Raw genomic sequence first — 21,771 nt, forward strand, 5'->3', positions numbered from 1 at the left:
TGTAATAAATTGGCCCAGCTGTAATCGTTTGGGAGACAATTTCTGTCAGAAAGCGAAGCCTGATAGCCTCTCTCTTGCATTCGGCTCGACGACCTTTTCCGTGTTCACGACCACGCGTCGGGCTGTCAGTCATTTGCCAGCTCATGAAAAGATGTGATTATTTCAGTTTCTTGGCCATTTACCCCGCGTGAAGAAGGATAGAGTGAGTAAAACCCGTCGCATTGTGAAGGGTCTGCGGGTATTACGGAGGCAATTTCCTCTGTTTGGAATCATTAGGTGGAACAGGTGCCATATATCTGTGTGCCATAATTTGTCATTCTCCGCTTAATAACGTAAAGCATAAAGGATATAGGGACGTGGGAAACGGAATGTGGCATAAAGAGGCAGAGAAAATCATAAATGCATTACAAATGGTGCTTCAAACCCTATTCCGTAAGATTGCATACTTACGACGTCACATAGGAACCACACAGTATGGTAGTCCTCGTTTATAATCTACCGAAAGAACATTGTAAAGTCGTGCTGAATAGAATTTAGATGTCGTATTTAGACGACCCAGCAGCCGTATGATTTACTTGTAGCTCCTAAAAGCACAATAGATCTTTCATTGAGCACAACGTGTAAGCAGACCCATGATAATGCCAACATAACGGCATTATTACAGGGGGAAAAATCCATCTGTGGCTGGAACATACATCAGAGAAGTGACTTCTATCTGTTGTTCTCTTTCCTCCTGTGCTCCTTTTGGGCTTATTTAGATAACAAGTACGCTCCCGCTGTGAGCCTCAATGGTTTTATCTTCATCCTGGGAGGAGCCTACGCTCGAGCCACCACTATCTACGACCCAGACAAGGGCAACATCAAAGCCGGCCCCAACATGAATCACTCCAGGCAGTTCTGCAGGTTGGTCTAATGAACAGTAGATTGCGCTACGCCATGCAATAAACGATGTTCCGCATTACAAACGGTGTAGCATAAATGAAAGGGAAACGGTCTCTTGCTCTTCCTCCCCCAGTGCGGCGATCCTAGACGGGAAGATCTATGCAACGGGAGGGATTGTGAGCAGCGAGGGACCAGCGCTGGGCAACATGGAGACCTTCGACCCTTGCACGAACACGTGGACGCTGCTGCAGAATCTGCCGTGTCCGCTGTTCAGACACGGATGCGTGGTTATAAAGAAGTACATTCAGAGTGGCTGAGGACGAGTTTGACTCTGGACTACTCTAATGTCACGAACTGGCCCTAAAACAGCCCATCGAGCTCCAGCCAGCCAACCTGGGTGGAACGCGGTCGGACCATCGTGGTCAAGATTTAGCAAAGGATCCGTAGCGTAGCTCCCCCCTCAGGTGTCGTGCCATTGGAACGACATTCTAGGTCAGCCAAATGCATTTTTTTAATATTCCCCTCTTCAATGTTTGAGTTGTTCTTCTCCCACATCATGTTTCTTTGAGAAGGTTCCCGTCACATTTGGTAGTCACGTCATGCGATGAGAAAATGGGATTGTGTCGTATATAAAGATCAGTTGCATCGTAAAGGGACTTCAGCAAGAAGCTAAAGGATGTCGATGCTAGTCATGTAGCCCTCCAGCGAGGGTCAGCGTCACAGAGACGGGATAGAACGAAGGCCCTCCTGGACTCCAAAGCACAAAATACCAGAACCTGTGATGCCCAGAGGAGTTTCGTTTCATTTTGTTCTGTGTAAATCATTCTACCTTTTCTTTGTGGGGTTTTAATCCTCGTTTTATTCCAATCCACGAGCCTGCAGCCATGGCAGAATACAGATGGAGCAAGATGGAAGGAGAAACTTTGTATTATACGGAAGATATGTATATTTTAAAAACCAATGAAAATTGTGTATAAATGTTTTTAGAAAAATTCAATGGATTGAACAATGTCTGTAAATCTGTACCCTATCGGAACAATTTACGTTATTAATGCTGAAATACATATCCAGAATTCTAAAGAAACATGTTGACTGGTCATTTACATATCACTCATTTACATAGAGCTGACCAAGGAATTTCCTTAAAGGGACAGTTCACCCAAAAATGAAAATGATCTCATAATATACTCACCCTCAAGCCATCCTAGGTGTAAATGACTTTCTTCTTTGAGCCAAACGGTTCATTATTTAAAAAAAAAATTTTTTATCAGTCATATTTTTCTTGAATGCATCGCTTTAGAAGGCATTTATTAATTAGCCGTATGGATTACTTTTATGATGGATGGATCACTTTTGGGTGAAGTAACCCTTTAATTTTGTAATTTGTGGCTAACTTTTAGAGAATATGCACTTATGAAAAGCATCTTCTTACTGATTAAATGTCAATTCATTAAGGTACTGTCTTTTCCATAACATTTTATAAATGTGTGCCTTTAAAATCCCTGATAAATTAGTGACGCCAGAGACTTATTGCAAAAGCTGGAGACTTTTGGATGTCAACAAATGTAATGTTTTGTAATGCCATATATTGCCTATTTAAACTTTCCAATCTATGAACACAGCACACGGTCCAAAATGTGCCGTAACCCTCATCACAACTCAAGACAGGACTCCGATTAAAATGAAAACACCTAGAGAAAGTTCAATTTGCACCTTTTATTCAAGTATATCACAGCAGTTTATTTCAGAAATTACAGTAAATATATCATTTCACAAAAGAAGGACTGCAAGGAAGGACAGAACAATATGTGTGGTTTTGATTTGCTTCATAAAAGTACATACAAAAAGGAACAAATTCTGCTACAACTCAAAAAAAATAACATTCCCTCAACCTTATAAATCCTTAAAGGGGTATAAATCTACTGATTAAATGAAATAACTAAACATAAACCATTATTTGCAAACAAGATAAACTTTCCAACATAAAGCAGAACTTATCAAAAACTGAACACAACTGGGTTTAGTGGGTCATATTTACCTACATGCTATTGTTCTATGGACTTCCTACAGTCAGTTAAACAATCTGAATTAAACTCTGGTCAACTAAAGTTAAAGAACTTTAACTTGTAGTCAAACACATAGAACTACATAGACTTTCATGCCCACATCGTAACATTTTTAATGCAGGATTTAAGAGTTGATTCTCTAAAAAATATATTAGTGGTGCTTCTAAATGTGACATTTCCTTTCCACATGACCAAGATTTGATTTCGATTCAGGGCCAATTACATTATGCAATCAAATAGCTTTGCAAAATAGGGCGTCTTGTGAATTGGCATCAACTGAATCTTGTTTTTTCCAGATAAACGTGTGTGATAAGCACACGTGGTCAGCATTACAGGAGTTTCTTCAATGCTGTTGATGGACCCGAAAACACACATTAGCCACATGAACCTCCCCTTCATCCTCTACAGTAATATTTGAAAATGAAAAAGAAGCCTAACCACCATCATATCCACCCTTATGGAATAAATATTAATGCAGCAGAGACCTGAGACCAGTAAACCCCGTTTCTGAACGTCGTACAACAACACCTGCTACAAACATGTGCTACGTCGCGTCTCAGCACAAATTTTGTGTAACAATGTTTCCAATTCGTTTTGGTTGAACAAAAAGTTGATCATGTTTAATCATTTAATAAATAACAAATGGACAGGCAATAGCACGGAGGAAAATGTGACTGCGGAGTTTGAGGGAGATTAAAAAACATGAAACGGACTGACGTGTAGAAACATGGCCACTAATATAAAATTCATGGGATGCACATGTAGAAAAACTGAAATATACAGTATATAACATTTCACCGATATTACAATGCCATTTCTTTTCTCGGCTCAAAAGCAGGACAACCCAAAAATGAAATGCTAAGAAACAAACGCGAGGAATTACTGCAGCAGAGCTGTCGGAGAGCTGGTCCGGTACCTTAGCTTGACTTTCTGAAGGGCGCAGTGATATTACAGAGGTCATCAAATACTGTTTGTCAGTAAACAGGTCATTACTTTTATCTCTTCGCATGAAAACAACTTGCTGAGGTAGCTGTGCTTCTGTCTCTCACACACACACTGCAGTAGTCCAAAGCTAACTTCTAGTTTTTTTCCTTTCTTTTGCATATGTCTTAAAAAGTGTTTTTCCCCCTCTTTTTTCCATTTTGTTTATAGCACCGAATCCGAGACAAGGTCACAAGCTCTTGAACCTGGATCAACGTTCTTTACCAAGCGTTGAAAGCAGAGAGTTAACACGAGTTTAGAGGGGGAGTTAATGATACTTACACAACACCAAAATTGAGATATTAATGCAACAGCCTAGAGTTTAGCACAACATTAGCACAATGGAAACACTATAAAGGGCAAACTAATAATATAGTAATGCTTTACGCTCAACAATTCAGCACTGCCTAGACTGCCATTGTATCTTCAACGATTTGCACATCAAAACATCGCTGATATTTTTACTCCAAATTTGTGATATTACAATATAAATGGATGGGAAATGAAAGCCTCATTGTTTGATGGAGCAACCCACAAACCATGGAGATGTCTGGGTTGCTGACTTGAGAAGAGATTGGCAAACAATTAGTTACAACATACACTACGTATTTTTATCAAAGTCTCTGAAAACATCCGGAAAGGGTTTGTAGCCCTGTGGCTTGTCCACAAGCACCGATAGCCTGTGAGATACTATGTCAGAGTTTAAGGCACACGCTAGGCAGTGCAATCTCCAGATAATCTACTCGTAAATCCAGTAAACCAGAAAAAATGCCAAAATAAATAAAACAAACGATAAAGCCATGAGCTACTCCTAGGGGAGAAATATGTGATGGGTCTAAAACACTACTATTCCTCTCCTAAAGATCTATTTTAAACCCAAATCTGTCCATTTATTTTTTTGTTCGTTCCTACAAAAATTATAGTCGGAATAGGAGAACACGGTCTCATTGTTCACAGGGAAAAGTTGGTTTACAATACAGAGGCCTTGCAAAACTTACAATTAACATCCAGTAGAAAACAACTTGTCACTAGACGTCCCTACAAAATGTGTTTTTTTCCAGCAGGAATATCTATGTGGCTAAAAAGTGTTGATAATCTCAATGGTGACGAGGTGTGACATCACAGGAGTGGAACGATGCTCACGGGTTGGATGTAGAAAGAGGGCGATGTAGTTTATGTCCACAGTAAGTGACCAACTGACTCCAGCTGTAGGGCATCACACCATCCGTATACAGTTTTCCACCGCTGGTGAGAATCTGTGTGTGTGTGTGTGTGTTTCCAGTAGACGGAGGCTGAGGTTGCTTTGTGACATCACACAATCTTTTATTTTGTACTGTTTGTTTGTGTTTTGTTTGCTTATTTATGAGAACAAGGAGCAGCAGATGAAAAAAAGCAAAAAACAAAAAAACAATAGCACCCAATAGCACCAGGAACAATCATCGGCAAATGGCATGTATGAGAGTTTACAAAAAAAAGAAACGAGCAAAAACGAAACCTCCAGGAGTTTTTGTGTTTGGTTCTGTTTCAGGTACCTGAGATGATAGCACCAAGGTCGCCTTTGTAAGCCTTTGTTTCAAATGTCTGCACCTTTTTTTCCCCTTCCCGCTGTCCATGGAGACCGAGGCGTCCAGACCTGCTCCATGTTAAGGACTTGGCTCAGAGTGCTGGCCTCTCCCTCTTCCATCAAAAGAGTCTCCAATCACATTTCTCTCTGAAAGCCCTCTATTCATCACAGGAATGTTTCGAAAATGCTCAACTTGCCTCTCCATCGCCTGCAAATCAACAGACAGAAACATAAAAGAAATTAAAAGGCATGTTTTGTTAAACGTGAATTTCTTGAGAAAAAAAAGAAGTAATACATTGTATTCATGAGTATAACTGTGTATATATGTCATTCTATATACTATTTCAATGGATAATGTGTAAACGAAACCAAGATGAACGACATGAAAGTACATTTCTGTAGGTCATTATTTGGACTAGATATATAATTATATGTACAGAACTACATAAACATAACTTATTTTATTGTTTCATTATACACTACCATTCAAAAGTTTGGGGTCTACAACATTTTTGATAACGTTTTTGAATTTATTTGATGAAAAATACAGTAAAAACCGCAATACTGTGAAATAATTACAATTTAATTATTTAAAATACATGTTTTTGTATTTGAATATATTTTAAAATGTAATTAATTCCTGTGATGTCAAAGCTGAATTTTTATCAGCATCATTACTCCAGTCATCAGTGTCACATGATCCGTCAGAAATCTTTCTAATACGCTGAACATTTACTATTATTTTCAATGAGAAGCAGAATTTTCGACCAATAAGATTCCGCTGTGGGCAGAGCGAAGATAGCATGAAAAAAACCAACGTAATCAAGCCGTCAACTTTATGACATTATGTTGTGTGTGGCTAGAACTCTTTAAAAACAGACATGGATTAATACAACTCTTAATCTGACATGGCAGTTCTGGTTGAGGTCAAAGTATACGGCACAGGACAACGCGTGAACAATTAACAAAATCATGTCCAATTTCTGCTATCCTCTGTGGATCTCAGCTCCAGTCCACCGGCTGCACAAGATCCAACGATCTGACGGCTTAAAATCTAAACACATACAGCTTTTCCAGATGGTCTCGATCTCGAATCATCCTGGAATTAATAAATACGACTCCATTAGGGTGCTCTCAAAGAGGAATTGGTACACAACATGCAAATTAGCCTTCAGTCAAGCCGGCCATAATTCCTTGGAGCAATTCTAATCTGTTTCTGCTGGGCAGCTACCATTACTATTGTATTTGAGAACAGCGCACATAATTTCCCAGGAGGACGTGCGAGAGCTCTCTACCATTGGCGCGCCGGCGTAATTTAGACACACAGCAGCTGTTCGGTGTGCCGTGTTCAATCACTGTGTATCCATCTCCTCTGAGCCGCTGTCACACACGACACATGACTGAACTGAACATTATGAGTCATTAGACAGGATAAAGATACTAGTTAATAAGGTTTTTTTTTGTTTGTATTATACTGGCTCAACAATTATTACTGCAAATAATTGAAGATAAAACTATGTAGTCATCATTTTGCAGTCATTATAGCTAATATACAGAGGTACTAAAACATTTTTAGGCTAAATATATATTAATAGTCTTATCCAGTGTTTTTAGCAGGTTTTGCATCAGAACCCAATAAAATAAATTACCTAAAATAGATGTATTTGTGAGTTAATATAAATATGAACTCATAATATTATATGATAAAAATTATAGCACAAACGTTTTTTTAAAATGCCCATAAAATCAAACAAACTATAAAAAAAAATATAAAAAAATTGAAGTTTGAAATCAGAACACAAAATAAAATAGAGTAATTTATTGTGAACCCGTATTTAAAGTGTCATAACCCCCGCTGTTTCACACTGGACATTTACACCTCAGCTTTGAAAAAAAAGAAAAGGCAGTGTAAAGGCCATTGCACACTGAGTCTGAAATTTTCGTATGCGTTTTTTCGTATTCGTGATTCGGTGGCTCTGGATTGTCAAAGCACCATTCAAACACCATTCAAACTGCTTGTTACGGATGCGAAAAACGCAAAAAATCGAACCCGTTTCGATTTTTTTTATGACGGACGAAAGTTTCGGAGGCAGTGTGCAAGCGTGATTGACATAACGTGAGGTCGTATTTATTTTTTAACGTGTGAAAATTTCGGATGCGAATTTCGGACTCAGTGTGCAATGGCCTTAAAGCTGTGGAAAAGTGGGAGTGTGAAATATGTCCGTAAACACGCTTGCTCCGGTCCGTATATGAACTATGTGATCCGCATTGCCAGTGTTGTTAAACTCATAGCGCCGTTTCGCACAGAAACCGCTCCGCTCCCATGTGCGCTCCACATGTTGTTACAAATTAAATATTGTTAGTCATATTTTCCATGTGTTGGTAGTCAAACTCCCGTTCTGAAATGCAAACAACACGTTTGCTACTGTACTGAGGAAACGAACACTTACAACACACATGTCTGAACTCAAAGCTGAACAAGCAGAGGTGAACGAACAGCGGCGATATTGTTGTCACATTTGAAGTATCTGCTGTTATGCGATCTTATACGTAATACAGCGCAGTGATTGGATGAAATTAGTTTATTCTCTTGAATAATACGGTGACGTAAAAGCCACGGCCATCCAGCCAATCACCACTTCAAAATAACTCATATACCTCACTTTTCTTGACGTTAGTTCAACTTTACTTTTTAAGCTGGAAGAACAAAATGGCTCAACAAAAAACGAACACCTTTCCCTTAATAATAAACACGAGTGCTATTGTTGTTTTGTGATTGTAATGTGGTGTCGGCATGTATATCAAATCAAATAAGGCTAATAAAATATTATCTAGTGAAAGTGTGTGGCATGCTATCATGTGGTACAGTTACCACACAAAAGCCTCTCTTAAATATGGGTACCGACCGGTATGTCCATGAAGCACACATGTAATTTGATAAATTGCACAACCAGTAGGGCCATAAAGTCATTGAACATCATATTGTGTGTGTGTGTGTGTGTGTGTGTGTGTGTGTGTGTGTGTGTGTGTGTGTGTGTGTGTCACTCAACCTCTATCAGACGGGTCTTGTCGTAGTCTCTGCGGTGCTGGTAAATACACTGGCTGAGCACTGAGTAAACTCTCTCCAATTGATCCACACTGAAGCCCTCACATTTCACAACCACCTGCTCCAACAGAGCCTGAAACAGAAGAAAATAAAACACGATTCAACATACATTTCTTTCATTTACTATGTTATTCTAAACCTGTGTGACAGAAATGTTGAACACTGTTCTTAAAGCTCTTTTCCATGCAATTACAATTAAGGTTTCACACCTGGCTCGTGTCGGAGCGTTTGTTTCGGAACCCGGTGCGTTTTCTCCGTTAATTCGGTTGTTTAGGCATATATGAACACGGCAATCGTGCTCAGATCCGCACTCAAACAACCGCTCCGAGATCACCTGAACGAGGTGGTCTCGGCCCAATTGAAAACAAACCCTGGAGCGTGAGAAAGCAATCCGACCCGACGAACCATGTGGTATCATTATTCATAATGGAAAATGTGTTGTATAAATAAGCAGCCGTGTCTGATTCTGTGAGTTTTTGTGGTTGAAAACCATAGAACACCTCTTTATCTTAAAATGTTGTGTAATTGCTCAGATGAAACACCGATTCATACTCTAACAGCATAAATTATAAATATATAATTTTAAATATATATAATGTATTAGTCATAATGGGATGTCACGACAGCTAAATATAAAGATGAAGGCACAATAAGCCCGTGGAGTGAACTTGTCAATCCATCTTGATGAATGATACAGAGGAAACTGACCAATATGAGGACAGTTTTACTCACTTGTGACTTGCATAAACACCTTTTGGTATGAAAAGTTGGCTTGTGAAAGTGATCCGAAACGTGTAGAAAATGCAACACGCTAAACAAATTAAAACCCTGTTTCGGAATAAAGCAAACGATCGACAGGTCTGAAAACGCCCTGAGAGAGAACAAATCTTTCTTTTAAAGGGCACCTATTATGACATTTAAAATGTTCCTAATGTTGTTTAGGGAGTCCCCAACAACAGTTTTACGTGCATGCAATGTCAAAAAACACTTTTGTTGTCGTATAATATGCATTTATTTTTACCTGATTTGCTCACCGACTCCCAAATGATTCGTTGCAAGCTGATGCAAATACACTTGGAACTGAACCTTCCTTCAATATCAGCCGGCTCGCGAATCCAAGTTTGATTGCATTTAAAAAGCAATCGTCTTCAAAATGGCGCGAACAAAGCACAAGGCTCGGACTATACTTCTGTGGTATAGTTATATGAATTGTAGCCACTTAGTCTTCAAATGCTCCTCCTTGGGCAGATGAAACAAGTTTGCTTTTGAGTCGCACTTCAGAACACAGCGTCTCGTCGCCATGATATTTCCCTGCTGGCCTTGGAGCGCAATAAGTGGGCGTATCGTATTCAAATAACTTGACAAGTTGACGTCATCTAGTCAGAGAAAAAGCTTCGGTCTTCTAACGATTCATAAAAATGACTCCGAGTCGACTCTTACTTTTGAAAGACAATAACTTTATATACGGTGCACTTTCATATTTCAAACTTTGCAGGATGTTTTTGTTCACTTAGATCTATGTTACACACTACATGAAAGGTAAATTTCAAAATTCCATAATAGGTGCCCTTTAAGTCAAATCTTTCTAATAAGTTGGTTGATTCGCTTTACAAAACCAGTCTGAATAATTCATTTGAATTAGACTGATCTGATTCTCGAATTCAACTCACTGACTTCATCCCTGTGCAGTGGTCAACAGCTCAGTGAGGGATTATTATCAGTGAAAAACAACTTAATTTTCAGTCTGTTCATCAGACAAAGCTTCAGAAGACTATTTATGAACTCATTTTATAGTGCTTTTGTGTCCGTTTTTCCTTGAAATCGTAATTATAATTGCGTGGAAAACCACAAAAAGTCTTACGATTATTATTTCTCCTTGAGTTTGGAATCACATTAGAGTGAGTAAAGAAAGACCACTTTGATGGCTATGGTCAGATTGGATCTGAATCTGCCAGATTTGCCAAAGCAGAAGTAATGTTCTTAGCTCGGATGCTTAATAGTATTTGATTTGTTAATGGCAGGAATAATGCCTTGGTTTTTTTCAGAGAGAAAAGCTCTTACACTTAAATGAGCCATTTTTGCTTAAGTACGATCTGGCTCTAAAGGAGGCATCTGGAAGTGAGGTAATGAATGAATCAAATATAATCCTCAATACACACGCATCAAGCATTTTTGTAAGGTTCACGGTGACACACGAGAGGCACAGTCTGTCTCTCATTCTGATTTTCTTGGGGAAGTTGGACCCGCACCTGCTAACACGTAACATTTCAGTCAAGCATTAAAGCCGCTGATGAATGTGCGTCCTGCGGTTTGCTGTGCTGTAGTGGAAAATGACTGCGGTGTTTGGAATAGTCTTAATTTGAAGAGGCTTAATTTGAAGTTGAAGTTTAATGACATTGTTTTAGTTTCCGGATACCTAGCTACAAACATGCAGTGAAGGAAATGGGCGCTGACAGCTAAAGCAGTCTGTCTGTCTGTCTTTCTGTCTGTCTGTCTAAAATGTTTTAGTAAAATATACATGCAGATTAACACTGTTGTTTATCAATACCAATTAATTTGAATGGCTAGTTCCCTCATGTCGTTCCAAACCCGTAAGACTTTCGTTCATCTTCAGAACACAAATGAAGATCTTTTTGTTAGATCTTCTGTTTATCATATCTGATGTGTGAGTTGATGAATGTTTATATGTGAATAAAAGCCTAAATTAAATCTGTTCATCAAGTAAAGCGATTGAGTCTCTTTTTTAAAAAAAAGTTTGGACTAAACCACTCAATTCATATGGATTAGATTTATGATCTCTTTACGAAATATTTAAAGCTTTAAAGTGGTAGTTGCGTAGCTGTCAATGGAGGGACAGGAAGTTCTCAGATTTCATCAAAAATATCTTAATTTGTGTTCCCGAAGATGAACAAAGTTTGGAACAACACGAGGGTGAGTACCGCTAATAATGACAGAATTTTCATATTTGGGTGAACTATCCCTTTAATGAAAAGCAGTGGCTAATTTTGCTTCTGACATTAAACATTTGGAATCCATTTGACTACAATGGCTGTCCGGTTAAAGTGAAAGTTACTCTGACTGAAAAAAATATGCCATTTTAAGCTATACTAAATATCGATAAATGGTTAAAAAAAACAACTTTTTTTTTAGCTATATGACCCAGCCCTAGTTATATTAAAATTTCAGAAATGTAACTGACTTTAAATGTTTGAGATGACAATAACATGGCTCTATTCTGTCATTTTCAGGAGAAATATATTTCAAGAAACTGCTCTTATGAACTTCATCTAAAGACCTGTTGAAATGTCAAATGTACCCATGAGAACTGAATAAAAAACTGAGTGGGAAAATAAATGAACATCTACAGAGAAGGTAACCTCCAAAAGATAGACCTGACCTGAAAGAACACCTGCAAATGAAACAACTCTGACAACATTGAGCCCCCAACACGTACACCCAGGAAGAGAGGTCAGCCATCTTCAGAAGCAATTACGATCACGGCGACAGCTAATTAAGGCACATCATAATTACCTTCCATTTTATGCGCAGCTCCAGAATGCAAGTATTTACTGTTTGCACTAGGTTTAATTAAAACGCCTCAGACTTCACAGTGGCCTTTCAATTGACATGTTCATCACAACGATCCTCCGGCCAATCGTGAGCTCGTCAAATCGCGCTGGGACAACTTATTACTCAGACTGCATTGGTCAGAGTCAACATAAACAGTGCCAGTTTCTGATAAGGTTGGAACCAGAAAGAACAAAGCGCACACAAGCACAAGGCAGTGTGTACCGAGATTGCAAAAACACAGCAGTAATTGAGGATTCGGGTTTGGTTTTGGGGAGACATTTAATGAGAAAAAGCATCCCCTACAGATAAGTTTGAAACCATATCTTTGCAGTGGGATGACAGCCCCTGAATCAATGAAGACAACCAAACGTCTTCATTAAAAACCACTGGAGGAAATTGAAGGTAAATATCAACATACTGAATAGCAACACCACCAGAAAACAACTCCATGCTCAGCCTAAGCATGCAAACAACCAAAGTCCGTAATATACAGATATTTTAGTGACTTTATTAGTTAGATAATTGTGTTCACTTGGCTGAAACTGAGAGAAGTGTCAGTTCCGAAATCTAAAAAATGTAATAGTGCAAACTACACGTATGTGTATAATATCATAACACAATTATTTTGACCTTATTATATTATTTATTTATTACTTTGATCAAAAACTCTGAAAGAGGCCAAAAAAATCTGATATATATGTTTAAGTTGTTATTGTCATTATTGCCAGTCGTTATTGTATAAGACATTATTGGTAAAACAGTCAATGGTATTGCAATGTAAAATTATGAATGGCAGGAGACAAAATGCTAAATAATTTGCAGTAAATATCACAATTTGCTAACATTTCAATTACAGGGATTAGCAGTGGACCCTGTTGTTCCTCCTCAGTGTCACTGACTGGGAGAACGGTCATGGATGGCGGACGCACTCCATCAACCCTGAATAGAATGGTAATCCTAGCTTTAAAAGACTTGTTCACAGTCCATTTGACTTTCGCTAGAAGACTTGTTTTGTAATAACCTAACCAGCCCAGACATAAATATCACAGATGGAGTGATAGAGAGGCATTGTGTTTAGAACAGAAGCCGGTCAACTAACAGGAAGATTTAAAATTTCACAGTAACAAAGTTAAACCTCAAAACCATTTTATTCTATGAAGTATTCCAGAAAAAATTCAAGTTCTCGTAAATACAAATAACACCCAGAGATGCATCTCATTTAAAAGTACAAATATTACAGTAACTGCTGGATGAGCACACAGATATACAAAAAGGTCAGCAAGCTATAAATATTTTGCAATATAAGAATGCAAAACAAACCTGCATAAAAAAAAGAGAAAGTAAACTGTTAGTCTGATTGAGGAAGGTCAAAAGAAAAATATATCGCAATGCATGGACATATCTTGCAATGTAGTTTTATCAAAAACTCTTTGCTTCAGAAGCAAAAGGCCAAAAAGTTACATCACACAGAACAAAGTTTTTACTTCATATAATGAAACACTTAATCCTTAGTGACTATCAGGTTTAAAAGCATTGTGTTAATAAAACCAATGCTACTGTTCTTATTACGGCGGGCTATAATTGTTGAATAATTTAGTTATAGATTTTGTTAGTATGTCATTATAAAGGCTTGAAGGAACTAGATTCATGTGTGCCGTGATTAAGGCAGAAATGTTGAGTGAAAAATAAAGGACAAGAGCACTTCCCCGTTTTTAAAGTTAATACAAATCTCCCGTGCGCTCCAGCTGCAGAACATGTATAATATATTCTACTTAGACAAACTGAAAGCTGAAATGGTCAAATTAGAGCAGTGGAACAAGTGATGCAACTGTTGTGGAAGATCCACAAGATGAACTGTGTAAAATCAAACCTTTGAGATTATTTTGAGACGCATAAGGCTGTATTTTGCTGCACTGGGTAATATTACGGTACTATTTCACACTGAGATGGAAAAGATATTTCTTTTTATTCATGAAAAAAGTAGATATTAGACCACCGATATTAAAGGGGTGGTTGATTATGATTTCACTTTTCTAACTTTAGTTAGTGTGTAATGTGTGTAATGTTTGAGCATAAACAACATCTGCAAAGTCACGACGCTCAAAGTTCAAAGCAAAGGGAGATATTTGCTTTTAAAGAAATTGATTTTTAAGGACTGCAACAAACGGCTGGTAGGAACTACACGACACTCCTCCCGGGTTAGTGACATCATAAACCCTAGAATTTACATAAACCCCGCCCCCGGGAACGCGATTTATAGATTATCATGACAGAATATGCTAATCAATGACTAGAAGTCAGATAACTCAGCTACATAAATTCATCAACTAACCATTCAGAAATGTCCTGTTGCTTCTACATGTTGTCACTTCTTCTTGAGTGTCTCCATTATTGTCTGACTCCAGTTTGAACATACACATTGCCATTTTCAGTGCATGTGTGTGTGAGGTAAAAGGACAGGAGCTCTTGTAGCTCCGCCCCCTGTGCCGGGAGCAGCAGCTCATTTGCATTTAAAGGAACAGACACAAAAATTGTGTTTTTGCTCACCCTCAAAAAGTGACAACTTTAACATGCTATATAAAAATATCTGTGGGGTATTTTTGAGCTAAAACTTCATACACACTCCGGGGCCATCAAATACTTATTTTACATCTTGTGAAAAGGGCATTATATCACCCCTTTTAAATAATAGTTCACCCAGAAATGAAAAGAAAAAAGCATCATAAAAGCAGTCCAAACTATCTATGCAATGTATTCAAAGTCCTCTGAAGCTATAGCTTTGTGTTAGAAACAGACCGAAATGGACTGCAAAAGATGTGTGGACAAACACCATTGGTTAATGTATCTAAATGTAGTCAAAATGACCAAAATGCACATCACAAACTAAAATATGAACACATTAAAAATATTGAATACAGCCGAAAAGCATAAATGTCATCAGCTCGACACAGCAACTGATGGGTTCGACATAAAATCAATTGCCTCTGGGCTTAATGTGACACATTTCAAACAAAGTTTAAAAACACAAACTTAAGGTTTGAACTGCCACATGTAATAATGTCTTATGCAGTCTGATGTGCTGTCCAAAATGTCAAATCTGTAACTCTGGTTCTAAAACGAGGGTTAGGGTTTGGCCGATCAGAACCAATTACATCTCCAGTGACAGCAGCAGTAAAGCAAAGATATTGTCAAACTGGCATGATATTTACGTTTAGTTTCTTTGTAATGGCCGTGCATCTATTTTTGTATACTACGATGCATCAAAACAACAGAAAACAATGGAACCAACACTGCTCATTAGCACATAAATGGTGTAATGCCTCGTCATCATAGTTCCTGTGTCTAAACAGAGATGACAAGTATAATTTCTCACATACTAAGACAGATGTTCTATAAACACCTTTTCCAACCGTCTGGATAGAGTGCTGTTCTCAGCTTGGCAAGTTTGGCTAAATCCATCAAATACATGCACAAGCACGTTGAAGTTTGGGCGAACTGTACCCTAGCGTAGCACACGTTTATGTTTGGCTAGCACTGAACCATAGCAAAGTACGTGTTGCAGGTTGGCAAGATCTATTTCCTGGCATGTGTTTTCCATCAGTTTAGTCAAGAGACAATTTATTTTAGCTCTCTTCACACTAAAACATTCAGTGCTGCTGAGAGCAGGAGAAAGAACTGACTGAAAACGCTTTATGAAAAAATGCTGAAATCAGGAAAATATAAATAGATCCAATTATCATATTTAGCTAAATTAATCACATTGACTATACTGGGCTCATTTAGACATTCTACTTGTTTATATACACCAATACAAATAAAAAAAAAGCATAAAAAAAGCATAAAAATACTACTATGACGTATAAACACTTAACTCAAATATTACATAAGATAATAAATTAGAATGGGGGAGAAAATGCAAAGTGCTAAATTGAAATAATACTAAACAAATAGGCTTCGTTTTATTTAAACATAATACAATTTCTTCTTTTTGGTGTTGTGGTGAAATGTGAGCCAGACTTGTTTTGTGAGATTCGCCCAGCTAGATTCGCCCAACATCTTCGACTGAAAACAGGCCATTTTCTTTGGTCATAAGAACAGCAGACATGAAGCTTGACATGCTATAATAAGCATGCTTTTAAGAAAACATTAAACAAGAGGATACAACCTTTTACTGTGTCCAAGGCAAAGACAGATTTAGACAAGCATCTCTTCTTGTTGAGCGATGGAGCCATATGGCCATGATCACGGTAAAGACCCAGGGATGTCATCAAGGGAGAAGACAACCTTTCCAAATCTCCAGGATTTCAACTCTGTGGTCTTTAAATTCAGCATTATTATGCATCCAAACACTGACACATGATGTGATGCTGGCTTCTTGCGATGCACAAAAATACCAAGGCAAGATGAAACTCATAGTTTGCGGTGACGGCCCTTTAATTTCAAATGTATGAGGGCCGTGCTGCGCAGCAAAAATGTCAATAGTAATGAGCGCATCTCCAGTCAATGAATATGAATGAAGCCCAGGAAAACAGCCCACTTTTCATTCCTAATATGTGTCAGGCATTTTGCCACCCCAAAGAGGAGATACCTGCTTAAACGGCAACTCTCACCCCACTTCAACGGCAATTCAATTTGTTCCATAAGCCAGGGATGAAAAAGCAATTATTCACAGCATCCGTCACTTCACGATCTGTTTCTTAAAGATATCAGCCTTTTCTCGGTAAATGAACAAATAAGCCAGAGGATTAGTGCCACGCGTGCTTCCGGGCCTTCGCCCCCCATCGCTTCACACAGCCCAGCGGCCGGCGATCCATGTAAGGAGTCCTCAGGGGTGGGGAGTTTCATGATGCTGGTGTGATAGATGATGTGGCGGTGGGGTGTGTTGCGTGTCGTCATGCGATAGAGCCGACTGCACGGTTTCTTCTTCAGATGCTGCGGTCACCAGTCTGAGCACTACAGTTGGCACTTTGGAACTGGTGAGAAGAAAACTCAGCACGCCTGCCATTTGCTGTTTTGAAAGTGTAAGTCTCACACATATTTCACTCACTATTTAGTAAACAGGATGTGCAGCATATTAAGTCAAGGAATACTGTACCTCAAAATGCAAAGCTATTTGATCTGCCATTTTAAGCGTGATGAATGGCATATTAAAACGTTTTGTAATAGCCCTTTAATTCATTATTTGATCAGACTGTCAAAATAGAAGGATGTTTAAAACGGTTTTATTTTATTTTAATTATAGCATTATTTAATTCCAACGGGGTAATTAAATGCGACTAATTGAATTAATCAACACTACAGTGTACTGAATGACAGAGTAAATGGCATACTACATAAAAATGTTTATACCATATTGTATACCACGTCAAAAAGTATACTGTATACTGTAATATACAAAAATATAATAATGCTGAAATGAGCATTCCAAAGATACCCAGATAGTCTTCTATTTCCGGTTAGACTCGAAGGGACGAGGGAATAAAAATTGTTAAAAAACTAAAAACATGGCGGATGCTCAAGACTGACGGTTAAGTAGAGGTTTGACTTGAGATTAAAATCACTATCTACAATGTAAAAAAAAAATTGGTTTAACTTAAAAAAAGCAAGTTACCTTGTTGTCTTAAAATTTTGAGTTCATTGTAATAAAAAATTTGAGTTAATACAATGAAGAAGAATGGTTTAATAAACACAAACTCAAAATAATATGTTATCTTCACACATTAGTTATCGAAGTTGATTTGACAAAAGATAAAAAGTGATGATAAATCATGAAATATTTTTTTACAGTGTAACCTAGGGGTGGGCGATATGACCAAAATATCACGATATGAGTAATTTTATTTCAATAAAAGATTTCCATTTTCCAAATATTTTTTTTTGGTTTAAATATGGGTTTTTATGATATTAAAATAATTGTCACCATTTTCAATTTCACCAAAAAATCCACATTGTGAACTTTTTATAAAGGTACGTTTGGTAATTAACTTTTAAATGCATCATTATGCAAACACGAGGAGAGTTCTCCGCATGAAAGACCCAAGAGTGGCAGATCAACGGGCTTCTACATTTCTCTCAGATAAAGTAGGAAATTAAATGAAATTGAATGTGGAGGTTTTTAACTGTGACAAGATGACTGACAGGGCAGTTTAAACAGTGACAAGATGCACATAACTAAGCGACAGAGCAGTCAAAAGCGCAATTATGATGAATTGGTATGTCCCAAAGCTTGCCAACTCTTCTGCTACACACTCAAAAGTATGTACTATAAGCAGTTGAATTGGGACGCAGCAACCCATTCAGGAATATGAACTTGTTGTTGCTTTCCAGATTGGAACTAAAGCTCAATGTGCTTGTAAGAAGAGAAACAAAATCGAAGATTGCTGCCCTAATTTGATGAACTTGATGGCAAATAATTAAATGGAAATGAATGACTTAGCGAATGAGAGTGAATGAACACTTCCAAAATTGTCTAATGATGATGATGATGAAGCAGTCTCCACACTGATGACTTTTTCCAAAAATGAGTTGATGATTGGAGTGATTTCCCTCCTTCTGAGATCAGTGCATTACAGCAATACACTACAGTAATGCTAATGCGCACAGAGAGCTTATGGGATGTGCTTATGTACGTTACCTCAGAACAATCACTGAAGACACCAGAAAAACGCATTTCCAACCCATTAACTTCAATAATTTGATAGAGGTTATGATATTGGTTTCAGAGGTGAAAAAAAATCATTACAATTGAATAAAAAAATGATTAAAAGACATTTTAGAATTTCTTAAGAATACCTAAAGGGCAGCAGTTTTCATTGCTGAAATAAAAAATATTAATTTCCATCTCACCTCAAACCGCTGGTGGTCAACCACGAGAGCAGGAGGTGGTGGAAGTTGCACAGCCTCCTCGAGTCTGACAGCCAGCTCCTCAGTCTCGGGTTCGGATGGACCTTTGACATGTTTCTTCCCTTTTGATGAACCTATAAAAATAAAGCAAAGTCACACTGTGGAAAAAAACCTGAGCACACGAGAAACGCACAACACCTGGTGAAGGAAAAGCATGTCTGTAGCCGTCTAAGAAGAGGCGAGTCCTCAGGGTGTTTCTGTTGGTGTATTTAACTCTCGGCAGGAAAACGCTCACAAACAGATGGTGTTTTGAAGTCCAAGTACAGAGTATTTTTCTCCAAACTGTGATTAACCGTACAGTTGACTTTCAATACTTGGAATTTTCATCGTCCTGCATCTTTTATGGACATCTGTTAAGACTAAAGTGTTATTTTGGGCAGTTATTTATTTAATAACGCTTAATTACATATAACTATGTTTATCGCAGTGTTCTATGCATTTTAAAATCTCTAAACTGACTGTATAAACATTTTAAATATAGGAAAATATGTAATATAATTTGCTTAACTAGTACTTTGGCATTTGCAAAATCTAACGCGCCATACCTTCTTTTTCATGGTCGCCATCAGACGCTGTTTCCTCCGCTGCTGCCACATTCTCCTCTGCATTGCATTCTGGGGCAGAAGGTTCTTTATGCTCTGCTGGTTTCTCTTCAAATGCATCTATTTTAATAGAGTCTACCTCCATTTCTTTATCTAGAGCTTCACTATACACACTGTCCATAGATTCATTTCCATTCACACACTCCTGTGGAGCGGGGACCGTCGGGACCTCTGATGGCTCCTTAACGCTAGCTTCCTCCGAGGGAGTCTCGATGGCCTCCTCTTCGCCCTGAGGGTCCTGATTGGCCGTCGGCTCACACGAGTTTTCCTCCTCTGTGGAGAGGATGTGTCCATTGGCCTGGAGTGGTTGTTTCTCAGGATGGAGCTCCATTGCGTCACAGGACGACTCGTCCTGAGTGAGACAGGCGTCACCTTGCGCCATTGCAGCAGAGTCATCCACTCCCTCTTCCTCATCTGGTTCGTCGTCTTCTTCTGCTTCCTCCTTTTTATAGCTCTTTTTCTTCCTGATGATGCCCCGCCCCCAAATCGGTCGCCGTCGCAATTTTCGCTTTATGTTATCTGAAGAAAAATAAAGATTTGTTTTAAGTCAACTAAGACAGCAAACATGAAATGCATGCATTCATTCTGCAAATAAATGAACAAATCGGAAATATGGAACTATGTTAGGCTAGTTTTGGGGGTATATTGCAAGTCTTTTATTAAATGTAAATTAGAAACATATTTCAATTTCCTTTATTTGTGACTCCAAATATATATATATTTTGAATGTTGATATAATTGGAAACTGCATAAAGCATCTAGTGTCCACAATAATGCACATTTAAATTTATAAAAACGAAAAATAAATTAAATACATTATATACTTATACATTTAAAACAAGAAAATAGAATAGAAAGAAAATAGAAATAAAATAAAAAGCAAAGGCCTTTAAATATGGCATCTACTCTGGTTAAGGTCTACCGTTTCTGCACATTTAGATTGAACAAATATACACATATATTGGAGTAAAAACTATTATATATAAATAATTATATTTATTAGATATAAAATAAAAGCTAACAGACATGAACTAAAATTGATTTAGTGATCTCTTTAAATGTGGCATCTAATTTACTCTGATTAAGGCCCACAGGAATATTATAAAAAAAATTACAGAAGATTTGTGATATCAAATTCAACATACTGTACAGCATATACACTTGGAAATCTTGAGAGCTGTGCAGGGTCTTGCATTTTAATAACTTACATTCACCTCGTGATTCTCGTTCCCTAATTACATGCAAAATCCCTGTCAAAATCACGGGTGTTGGAAGCGGGTCTAACTGTTCATTAGACATGACTGACTGCATGATGAACTTCTCACCCTCATGTCTCATATTCACTCAGATGACAACGAGAGAGAGAGAGAGAGAGAGAGAGAGAGAGAGAGAGAGAGAGAGAGAGAGAGAGAGAGAGGGAAAAAAAGGAGTGTTGTCATGACCGTCACTGGAGAGCTTATGCTGAGCGCTCCAGAAGCACGGCGAGAAAAATAGACAGAGGCGGGTGGGCCAATCTGTTAGCACTACACGACACCTGTCCACTGTGTAATTGGTCGGAGAGGGAGAGAAAGGGGGCTATGGAAAAAAAAAACGGAGGGGGAGCATTGCTCAGCACGCAGGAGGCCATGCTTAAAGTTGTAATTGAAAACAATGGACGGCAGCCCAGATGTGAACCATATATCAGAGCCCAAAAGGATTGGGCTAATTTTCCTCCTCCGGCTGCTGGTGTTTCCTATTGGGCTTTCAGTAACTGAGTAGTCACACTCCACTCAAAATAATGGATTCCCACACCACCCCTCCTGTTCTAAATACAACAGGTTTTTTTTTTTTTTTTTTTAAACGGAGAGGTTGATTGCAAAACACTTGCTTCTCCCTTCGGATGTAATCAGAGTGATCGAGTGAGGTGTGGGAGAGAGAGGGAACAAGCAAGTGTATGAGAGAGAAAGAGAAGGACCTTGGAGATTGCAAACATATGGATAGAGAGAGAGAAGAGTGAGTGAAAAATGGAGGGGGGGGGGACGCTTTTCCAATTCCAAAAATGTAGTAAAAACTTCAGGGTGAAGAGGCTAAAGGTCTGATGCTGTAAAATTTTAACAG

At 38.2% G+C, this 21,771-nt stretch overlaps 2 protein-coding genes across 5 annotated transcripts in view; one reads left to right on the top strand and one right to left on the bottom strand.

Annotated features, from left to right (window-relative positions):
* The window catches only part of klhl29 (kelch like family member 29), a 253,702-nt gene extending 251,731 nt beyond the window's left edge, over positions 1-1,971 (top strand). For all 3 annotated transcript variants that reach the window (XM_079584475.1, XM_079584477.1, XM_079584476.1), the window contains 2 exons: positions 759-903; positions 1,016-1,971. In XM_079584475.1, coding sequence (XP_079440601.1) covers positions 759-903; positions 1,016-1,199 — 329 coding nt within the window. In that variant the 3' untranslated portion in view covers positions 1,200-1,971. The remainder of the gene's footprint in view (positions 1-758; positions 904-1,015) is intronic.
* Positions 1,972-2,583: 612 nt separating this feature from the next.
* atad2b (ATPase family AAA domain containing 2B) overlaps positions 2,584-21,771 on the bottom strand; it is an 80,242-nt gene continuing 61,054 nt past the window's right edge. For both annotated transcript variants that reach the window (XM_079584639.1, XM_079584638.1), the window contains exons 25-28: positions 19,618-20,193; positions 19,016-19,146; positions 8,544-8,672; positions 2,584-5,701 (exon numbers count right to left, since the gene is read on the bottom strand). In XM_079584639.1, coding sequence (XP_079440765.1) covers positions 5,573-5,701; positions 8,544-8,672; positions 19,016-19,146; positions 19,618-20,193 — 965 coding nt within the window. In that variant the 3' untranslated portion in view covers positions 2,584-5,572. The remainder of the gene's footprint in view (positions 5,702-8,543; positions 8,673-19,015; positions 19,147-19,617; positions 20,194-21,771) is intronic.

This window comes from Phoxinus phoxinus (assembly GCF_949152265.1).
Source record: "Phoxinus phoxinus genome assembly, chromosome: 16".
Lineage (NCBI taxonomy): Eukaryota > Metazoa > Chordata > Actinopteri > Cypriniformes > Leuciscidae > Phoxinus > Phoxinus phoxinus.